Source organism: Podarcis raffonei, chromosome 14 (assembly GCF_027172205.1).
Source record: "Podarcis raffonei isolate rPodRaf1 chromosome 14, rPodRaf1.pri, whole genome shotgun sequence".
NCBI classification, from domain to species: domain Eukaryota; kingdom Metazoa; phylum Chordata; class Lepidosauria; order Squamata; family Lacertidae; genus Podarcis; species Podarcis raffonei.
Genome location: NC_070615.1, coordinates 40,446,522 through 40,457,377, shown reverse-complemented (window position 1 = coordinate 40,457,377; position 10,856 = coordinate 40,446,522). Strand labels below are relative to the sequence as shown.

Genomic DNA, 10,856 nt, shown 5'->3' with positions numbered 1-10,856 from the left:
AGGCAGGTAACTAGGGCAGCAACAGGTAGAAGTATACCCACTCCCCATTCCCTAATCCTTTAATTTGCACTCAGTAAGGGTGTTGGGAAGGGCAGAACAGTCCAGGGTCCACTTTGCTTTCTCATAATCACTCTGGGATTGCATGAATGTCCAGCTCCCTTCTCTCAAAGTGTGTGAACTTGCCCTGTTTCCAACTATTCCACAAAAGGTGTGTGTGGGGGGGGGGGAGAGTTGGGATCAGATTTGATAGGAGAAGTAAAACATTCAGCAGGAAGGAGAAGTGGCAAGAAGTTGGAAGAGGAAAAGGAGCTTGGAGAGAAAGCGAGCAGGTTTTTATTATTATTTTAAAAAATAACAAGCCAAGAACAGAGATGACAAAATGGCATAGAGTGAGAAGTACAGATCAGGTGGACATTCAGAGTTCTGGTGGTGTTAAAAGTGACAAGTGGTAAAAAATTTGAGCAGGGGAGGACTGAAGGACTCTCTGGAACTTCTGCCAAGAAAAATCAGCACCAGGATAAATCATTACTAGGATAGAAGGCATAGATTTGGCAAGCTTAGATAGAACAAAGATGGAAGATTCATTTATTTCCAGCTGATGGCTTGAAAGGATGTTGGGAAAATATACTTAGAATAACAGCCCCATAGGTTTTTGAATTGAATATGAATCCTGAAACGATTCCCTAATCTCCGTGTTTCTAGGTGCTTAGAGAAAAGCGTTAGCTAATAATTTATTGTAGGAAAGATACACATCTCACAAGTACTTTTGAAGCAATCCAAAAGCAGCTGGAGCCAAATACACGTTCATAATGAATCCAGGAGAAGCTGCCAAGATTACAAGGGTAAGTGTATGTGATTTGACTGTGTTTGGACCTTGGGATGAAGACAGTAAGCTGAAAGAGATCTGAAAATCTTGTGTGAAGGCCCTCCTTTTCTTGTTAGGAGTACTTAATTATTCTTGCTACTGAATTCAGAATTCAGATGCTTTGTGGGATTAAATATTGATGAGAGTTCCCTCCTTTTGCGAAGTATGCTGCTGTCAGGTGTAATAAGCTGGAAAGTGTTAGTTTAGGGAATAGGCTTAACCAGTGTACATGTCTGGAAGAAACAGCTTCAAAAGGATTAGTTTTTAGTAGCATCTGTCTCTGCATATTGATTAGCTCCTGCTTAAACACTTTGGCTTGTCTAGCTTTTAAATGAAAGCATGGGACTGAAGCAAGAGGAACTAAGAGTTGGGTACCAGAGGTTGGTAAAAGACCTTTCTCTTCCTGAGACCCTGGAATGCTGCTGCCAATCCTAGAATCACAGAGGTGGAAGGAACCTCAGTGGCTATCTAGCCCAACCATTGCTAATGGAGGTAGCCATCCAGACTCTACCTAATGAAGGAGAGTCCACCCCTTGCTAGGCAGTGTACTCCACTTCTGGGCAGGTTGTATACTGTCAAGAAGTTCTTCCTAAGGGTAGACAGTACTGGGCAAAATATAAGACGTTTCCCATGTGCATATGGATTGCACTGTTTTAGATTTCCTATGCACATCCTTAATAACAGTAGTAATAATAGTTCTCCCCATTGGAAACTAGCACATCAGGGCATGGATCCAGGGAGTGGTCTGAATGGACCTGATGCTGCTGCCTTCTTGGATTTCAGACCATCCATTCATATGGTTTCTCTTTAAGCTGGTTTTATATTTTTGGGTTGCTTTTTCGTGTTTTTATCATTGTGATGTTGGTGCTGTAAACTGAACTGGTAGCACAGCTGGTGTAGAGTGGTTTAGAAACTGAATGAATAAATTTCTTAAATGTAACGTGCCTTGAGTTCCATGATGGATGAAAGATGGAATATATAAATCACATTGGTTTCTTGTTGTAGCCTTTCCCAACTTCCAGATGCTTGAAACTATGATCAGCTGCAGCCAACATGGCCGTTGGACTGATGGGAACTGTAGTCCAATAATAATAATAATAATAATAATAATAATAATAATAATAATAATACTTTATTATTTATACCCCATCCATCTGGCTGGTTTCCCCAGCCACTCTGAGCAGCTTCCAACAAAACATTAAAATACAATAGTCCTTCAGATATTAAAAGCTTCCCTAAACAGGGTTCCCTTCATATTGAACTTGTGGTGGTGACTTGGTAAATTTGATGAGCAGTAGAATCAACACAGGAAAGAAGAAAATACTTCTTCACAGAGCACATAATTAATTTGTGGATAATTAACAGCCCCAGGATGTGTGGATGGCTGCTGATTAGATGGATTTAAAATGGGATTAGACAAGTTTATGGAGAACTGTCAGTGGCTGTAATAATTAAACAGAACCTCTATATTCTAAGGAAGCTTCATCAGAGGCAGTGTATCTTGAAATGTCAGTTGCTACAGAAAAGCAGCTAAGGAAGGCAGTTGCATTCATGCCCAGCTTGAGAGCTTCCAGGAAGATGGGCCTTTGGTCTGATCCCTCAGGAGTCATCCCCCCCTCCCATGCAAAGAGCTTCCTTTTTACAAATGTGTGAATAAACATTCAATTATAAGAGCCCACTTCTGCACTCTGAAGTGATAGAGCCGGGATGGTTGTTTATAACCTTGGTAAGAATTTTACCTGAGTGTGTGTGAAGAAGAAGACAATCGTACACAGAGCTTTTTTAGAATACCAATTAGTACTGTTCAAATTGAAAATTATGAGCCCCATAAGCAGCTTGTCTTTTGTGTTTAATTATTTCCACCGTTCAATTTTGATATATACATAATTCAGGATTTCACAGATGTTTTGATACAACTCCTAGGCAGCCGTGCAAAAAAGGCTTATGCCTGCATCTGGACAGTGGAGACTGGTCCATTAGGGCAAATGGAACATTGCCCTGCCAACCTCCATCTGCCCTCAGCTAGCTTCCACCTGCCTGCCTTTTTTCTTAAAATCACTCCAGAAGGTGGCTCTGACTGTCAGCCTCCTTGCCCTTCGTCTCAGTGTTGCTCTTGTAGAATTCAGAAGGGAGGAGAGTAGAGACAAAACCAGAATTAGTTGGCTCTATCTATCATTAGCTGTAGCTCAACCAGCCTCCTACATTTGACCTCTATGACTTCTGCTCTACCAACTTCAATGGCCATCAACCTCCACTTATTTCAGTCGAGGAAATTGCCGGCTAGCACAACTGCTATTTTCCTTCTCCACCCCACTCCATTTCCAAAAGAGCAGTCCTGACTGTTGGCTCCCCCCTCTGTAGTCTCAGCATTGCCCCCTGTAGAACTCGGGAAGGAGGAGGATGGAGGGCAAAACTAGAATTTGTTCACTCTGTCATTGGGTCTTGCTGAGCCTATCATTCGCCCTGGCTTCACCTACTTACTATTGGGTTCCCTGCCTTCTGCTTATCAATCCCAATGGTCCCCATCCACAACTGTATCCAGATGGGCTTTGTATATCTGTCTAGTCCTAGAGGCTTTCTTAACACATTACTTTTTTCCTTTTTATTGATTCCTAGGAACAAAATGATTCCATCTATAATATGAGCCATGCCAAACAAATACCAGAGTTGCCACCTTTGCCAGGTTTGGCTGCAGAAGACCCCTCTGAACTGTATCAGGTATGTATACTTCTTATACTGCCCACTGGGTTACATCTATTAAAGGATCATCAGGCACTGCTTATGGGAGATGAGTGGTACTCTGGGAAGGCAGGTTCTTTGTGTTGTGAGTCAGGGTTCCAGATCCTACAGAAGAAATATTCTTAATAAAGCATGGTTTCGTTGTTCTTCATAAAGCACGGCTACAAGTGATTGGTTCCAAATGAAATGTGCTTTATGAGGATGTGCATCAAACAGTTACATTTCACAAGAAATAACAGAATAGTTCTGCATTGTGAATAACGTCGTATGTACAGTTGTGGTGGGAGTGCACTGGAGCCAGAGTAACATCAATCCAGATAGCAGATGAACTACTGGGACTAGGAATGCTTCTTCTAATAAGCATGGCTGAGTCATAGTAAAAAGAGGAAGGGAAGAAGTTTCTCTTGGATGCCTCTTTGCAATGGTTTTGTGTGTGCCTGCCTGACTTGTGGGCTAAAGTCTGGGGAAGCATAGATAAGCCATTCCACAGTGGGGCATTGTGATTTTGCTGGCTGCCCTCTGACCTGTCTTACAAACTTTGGCCATAGTATATAATAACTGATGTGTATTTGTAGAATCCACTGGCCTAATAATGTGTGAGCTGTACGCAATCAGTCTGTTAGCAGGCTGTGCATTGGGTTTGTTACATGCAGTATTGGGTACAGAGGAGCTTGGGCAAAGTGCATACAGTGGGCCCCCTCCTTCCCACTCTCAACATTGCCCTTTCACTGGTCTGTGATACTGGAAGTGTCCAATGGAAGCTAGTCCTGTAGGGCAGATGAGGCACTGCCCCACCAAGCTCAATATGTTCTCAGCCAACCCCCTCCTGCCAACACTGGATTTAAGGCAGCACAGGTGGTTCCCTCCACAGGGTGCTGAACCTGTTACGATATGGATGCAATGCAGCTGCAAACTGCTAGCTTGAAAACATCACATGATGGAATGTTGGGACTGTTCCCTGGGAAACAGAGGGACAGTCAATTCACAGGGCAATGCACCGGAATTAGCTCAGAGTGTAATATGAGCTCTTCCTCTTGCTCTTGTACAGGAAGTACAGGAGGTGTTTGTCTCTCGACTGCTGGAGTTTGAAGAGAGCAGTCATGTTTTCTGTAATGCTACAAAGACAGAAATAAAAGCATGTAAAAACGTTTCTGTCTATCTCCTTTTCCCTGCCGGGAGAGCAGGAGGGAGGGGTGTGTTGTTCCCACGCTGAGAAGAATCGCCTATCGAGACCTAGCCTGGATCTTGCTGGGGAATGCAGCCAGGGAGGTCAACAGGAGACCAAGCCGGGTGCCTGGGAGCGTTGCCAGTTACTCCTGATATAGGCTTGATTTCCGGCAGAACCAAGGGGGCGCAAAATAACAAAAACAATAATAAACATATATTTATATGGTTACGTACTGAGAAGACCTGAAAAAGAACTGTACCAAAAGGAATTATTGTGAAAATAAGAAATATTTAGGGGGTGTTAAGTATATTTGTTTAACTGTACATTGAAATGGAAAATAACTCTGTATATGTCTGTATGTGTACTGCTAAAAACATAGCATGGTTTGGAAAGTTCCACTGAGCTAAAACAAAAGCTCTCAGAGAGCTTGACAGGTGCTGATGAACTGAGAATGTATCTTTGATAGCTCCCATAAGGTGTTTAAGCTGGATCACATGAGATATTCATGTGTCCATTTTGGGGGTGTGACTTAGGTGTTTGTTCTGAGTCACTGGAGAAGAAAGGATGTGCAAATGGTTCTCTCTAGGAACTCAGCCTCAAGTTAATGGAGACTGTGTTGGAGAGACAGAGCTTTGATTTCAGCTCTGAATGAAGTTATTTCATATTTCTATGATGTTCTATCTGTGCAGGGATCAGCACATGACATTATGTGATTATTTGGATGTAACATTATTTGTTTCATGTTTGTTTTGAAGCAATTTCTGTTAGTAAAGCTTTTGAACCATATTTTTGGACTGGACAATTTTTATTTCAGTTTTTATTTATTCTATTGCTTCTGAGTGTGCAATATTAATAACCACAATAGGGGGCACCAAATTTTGTCCTTGCTCAGGTTGCCATATTACCTAAGTCCGTCCCTGCACCTGCCTACCTTTTTATTTACAACTAGTCCAGCGAGTAGCACTGATTGTCAGTCTCATTGTCTCAGTGGTGCTCTTGTACAATTCAGCAGGGAAGATAATAGGGGCAAAACCAGAAATAGTTGGCTTCATCTACCGTTGACTCTAGCTCAATCAGCCATTTGATATGGCACCCCCTTCCCGACTTCTGCTCTACCCAGTCCCAATGAGCACCAGCCTCCATTGTCATTACCTTACATCAGTTAAAGAAATTGCCGGCTAGCATAACAGAATATAAACTGTTATTTTTCCTCCCCATCCCACTCCATTTCAGATGATCCAAAATAGCAGCTTTTACCCTTCTCTGATGCAAAGAGCATCCTGGACTTTGGCAGCTCCCTTTAAAGAGCAGCGTCATTTCCGGAGCCCCAGCAACTCCATTGCCAATAATTACACCCTCACTGCACAGAACTTGAAGATGAAAGATCTGCGTAAGATAGTTTCACCTTTAAAGGCAAGAAAGCCAGCTGGGACCACAAGACATTCTCCACGTATCCTATGTGTTTGTGTCTCTTCTCCTTGTGTTTCTTGTCAAATGCTTGTTTATCTTCCTGTCTTTTTGTCTGACAAGGCTGCTCTATATGTGTTGGCCCAGCTTTTGTTCTCCCCTCAAGCTTACAGTTGTTGTTGTTGTTGTTGTCATTATTATTATTATTAAATTAAATTTTTATATCACCCTTCATTTGAAGATCCCAGGGCGATTCACAACAGAAAAATATAAAATGAAAATCCAAAATACATACAAAAACTGATAACCTACCTCCCACAAACACATTTAAAAAGCCATAGAATGTTAATCAGCTGAACACCTGGTTGAAGAGAAACATTTTTGCCTGGTGCCTAATGATATGTAATGAGGGTTCCAGGCAAGCTTCTCTGTGAAGAGCATTCCACAAACACTGTCAAAGGCTGCCTATGCACCATATACTGTATTTAAACCATATCCCCTCCTCAAAGAATTCTGGGAACTGTAGTTTACCCCTCACAGAGCTACAGTTCCCAGCACTCTTAAGCTACTGTTCCCAGGATGATTTGGGGTGGAGAATGTGCTTTAACTACACGTTAAATGTATGGTGTGTATGCAGCAAAACTCTACTGCAGTAGATGACACCACCACTTCTGCTTTGAAAAAAAGTATGGCCACAGGGCACTGCACTCTGCTGTGTTGCTATTCCACTACAGCACGTGCTAGCAGTGCTTTGCACACCCAGCTATTGGGGTGCCATCAGGGAGAAGTCTATGTCTAAGCATTCCCTTAGCAAAGTGCTCCAATGTGTTTGGGGAACACTGGTGCACTCAGATCCTTCTTACAGGCTTCCCATAAGCATCTGGTTGGCCACTGTGAGAACAAGATGCTGGACTTGATGGGCCATTGGCCTGATCCAGTGCAGCTCTTCTTATGTTTCCATGCCCCTTCCCATCTTGCTGAGCCTTCGGCTGTGGGGTTTTCTTGGCTTCAGTAGCCAAGCACCTATGAGTAAGCAATTTAAGTTTCCCAAAGTACCCCAGTCATTCTGGGAAATTTAAAACTGCAGCTCAGACTTTTGAGTCAGGGAACCCAGGCTGTTTTATGCCCTGTTATGATCCAGGCAGGTGTCCAAGGGTGCTGGGTACTGATTGGCCTGGGTGGTGTGGTGGGTAACAGAAATAAAAGGGACATCTTCCTTCTCTTACCAATGACTGCTGATATCCTGTGACTCTTCTAGCAATCGCAAGGTCTGCAAACATTCTTTGACATGAAAGCAATATGGATATTGCTGTCAGCCAAACAGCTTGTTATGCTGGGAGTCTCATGCTTATTTCCCCCATTATTTTAAAAATAAAAACACTAAATGCATCTGTGCTATCTGTCCAGTGAGAGAAAGAAGTGAACGACAGCAAGGGCTACTTGCATTTGACCTGGAAAGTTCCAGTGATTGAGGCTTTTTACCCCTTTCCTCTATGCCATTTTCTTCACCTAAATTGCGCCCTCTCCCCAGCTGCTATTTCCTAGTGGTGTGGGGAATTGCAGGTATAATAGAAGCTCCTGTATTTCCCTGCTGAGCAAGTAGTACCTTTCTGTGTGGCGTGAAACCTGCTGACCATCTTTAGCTGCTTTTAGCACACAAACACCCGTCTCATTTTAGTGGATGCGTGTCCATTAGGGTGAATGGGGCACTTCTCCACCAGCCTCAGACTACTATCAGCCCCACCCCCCCGCCTGCCTGCCTTCTTACTTAAAACTAATCTAGGGAATGGCTCTTACTGATATCAGCTCTGGCACCACCTACTGGTGGCCACCTTGCCTTCCACCCTACTAATCCCAAGGGGTACCAGCCACTACTGGGCTGATATCAGAACAAGGTTAGGAAGGGGAGCATATGAGCTTGCTTCACTCCCCTGTGTGCCTCTTTTGTTATAAAAAACAGACTCACCTGCCTGCTTCATAAGCAAATGGTTAGTCCTGTGTTTAATAAACAGACACATGCATAATTTGGCTCTGTTTTGTATATTTCCAGTTTGGTTCCCTTTTCCTTATGTATATATGTCTGTTCTGTTCCCTTTTCCTTATGTATATATGTCTGTTCTGTTCCCCACTAAGCAATTTTTAAAAAGCCACATTAAAATTAGCAGATTAAAATTTTATGTATTTTGAACTGTTCTAGCATTTCCTGCAATGTAAGTACAAAAAGAAGTACAAAAGTTGGTAACTTCAGTTCAAATCAACACATAAGTTTGGGAGATGCAGATCGGGTAGAATTTGAAAAGCTCAAGAGTCCCCAAATCTGGACTAGTCTTTTCCTTTTTTGACTAGTGTTTTTTCCCCTTGACCAAGTCATATAGCTCCAAAAGAATTTGCTCCCTCTGAGAAGAAGAAAAAACTTTCATCAGGAAATGTTGCTGATGACTATGACAGGTATTGTATAGTTTATAAGCTGTGCATTTATCTGACGGATACTTAGGGACTTGGGTGATAGTTGTTGTTCCATAAGCTTTCAAGCGACTCCTTGCCTTAAGCTACCCTGATGCTTTCCAGGTACAGGGAAAGAGATGATCTTATCACTAGTACTGAATGAAGATTCAGCTGCCAGTGAGCATAGCTGCCAAGCATCCCTTTTTTTGCAGGACATTCCCTTATTCCAGCACCATTTCCCGCTGCTTCCCGCTGTTATTCCAGATTGTTAGATATCCCGTAGACTGTCCCCAGGACAGGTGAGGCTGCTGATCCCTTATTTTCAAATCTGAAAGTTGACAGCTATGCCAGTGAGGGAGGAGAGGCGGATTTAGGGGAGCACAAGCGGTTTGGTTGCACTGGGTGCAGAGCCTCAGAGGCACTGCAACTATGATGTAGAATGGAAGGTGAAAAACGGGGACGGAGGCATGTGCCAAACTTTAGCACTGCACAGAGCACTGTTGAAATTTGAGACCCCAAAGTCCACCACTGAGGGGAGGCTGGGGGAGGATCCTCTTTGTTTGGCAGCAAAATGACTTTGCCGGGCTGACTTCCTGGATTGTTTCTGCCATTCACACTGAGGAAGAGGATCATCAGAACAACTGAGCAGTATGTGTGCATGGTCCTTGCTCCCAGAATACCATGATAAGCCAGAAACCTTGGTGCTCTCATGATGGGTTAACTTGGCTCATGTATGATGTTCACATATTTCTTCCAGTTCCTTCTCTCACCCAGGTAACACATACCAGAAAGTAGCTCTTTATCTCAGGCAGCTAAGAGCACTCAGCAATGAAAAACCGAGGAGCAAGGGAAGAAAATAATTCCGGACTGCATAGACGCTGCAACTTTAAAGCACATTCAAAGCACATTCTTTCCCTCAAAGAATTCTGGGCACTCCAGTTTACCCATCAGAGCAACAATTTCCAGCAACCCTTAACCAACTACAGTGCCCCGAATTCTTTGACATGGATAATGTGCTTCAAATGTCCTTTATAGATATAATGGTTCCTCCTAAAGTGCTCAGATCTTGACCAGCCCGCTGACCGGTCTAGCATCTCAGAACAAATCTAACAAATGGGGAGCAAAGGGCTCTCCACAGGACAGAATATTTCCAGCACCGAGCTAAATGTAGAGTAGAGATTGTGACAGAGGCTTCCCACAGAGCAAAAGATCTGGACTTGTAGGTTGCACAGGGTGGTCAACTAAGTTTTCTCAGAGTGGGCTCATTAAAATTAATGGGCCAAATGTAGCCATGTTCATTAATTTCAGTGGGTCTGCTCTGAGAAAAATGTAGTTAAATATTACCCATAGACCTTACACAGGGTTGGTTCAGGCCCCATAAGACTACATTTGAAAACAGGGAAAATCCTTCTCCCCTCTATTGTTCCTTATGGGTTCTTTTGTTTGCTAGCTTTTAAATTATTTTCAAGCACACAGATTTATGCACACAGGCAGCAGCAGATAGCTGCACACACCCATGTTTGGGCACTTGCTTACAATATTATCATTCAGTCTATCAAAGTGTTCACTTTTGAAATACATCAAAGGCTATCATTAAGACTTGCAAGTTCCAAGCAGTAATTATCTCTTCATTACTTGCTGGTTGGTTGTTGCATAGGCCTAATTTCATCTGGGGAAAGTGGCTCACATTCCGCATATAGTGGCAAGATAATGTTTTATATTTGAGCTGTTTGGGGCCATTTTCCAACTGCTGTCATACGAGACTCTAATGTTGGCTTCTCCATGCTTTTCACAGCCACACAGCAATTCAGTGTTTCTGTCTTATGTGCTGCAGTGTCCTTCCACTCCCTTTTAATCCAATACCTGTATGATAGGGATAGGGAGTCTCAGGCTTGGGAACCTTCCTGGACTCTATGGCCCTTGGGACTCCCTCCAGGTCATTCCTCCGCCAAGCCACACCCTTTATTCCCAGGCCATACCCCCTCAATAGCTCTGCTTTGCGTGAGTGTTATTTGCCTTCCTGAAATGCATCCTTGAGCTCAATGTCTCTTTCTGGATGGAGGATAGAGAGGGGTGCATGAGTCTGTAAGGATACTTGCCAACTTATATTTCTTGTTCCATCCACTTTTGCCTCTAGTCTCACCCACCACTGGCATGTGGCCCCCAGAAGGTTGCACAGAAGGGAATGTGGCCCTTGTGCTGTGAAATTCTCCCTGCCCATGATCATGGCTG

General features: G+C 43.2%; 1 protein-coding gene across 1 annotated transcript in view; it reads left to right on the top strand.

Annotated features, from left to right (window-relative positions):
* The first annotated feature begins 209 nt into the window (after positions 1-209).
* The window catches only part of DNAH3 (dynein axonemal heavy chain 3), a 95,157-nt gene continuing 84,510 nt past the window's right edge, over positions 210-10,856 (top strand). The window contains exons 1-4 of the mRNA XM_053364226.1: positions 210-842; positions 3,482-3,583; positions 6,006-6,222; positions 8,555-8,627. Coding sequence (XP_053220201.1) covers positions 810-842; positions 3,482-3,583; positions 6,006-6,222; positions 8,555-8,627 — 425 coding nt within the window. The 5' untranslated portion in view covers positions 210-809. The remainder of the gene's footprint in view (positions 843-3,481; positions 3,584-6,005; positions 6,223-8,554; positions 8,628-10,856) is intronic.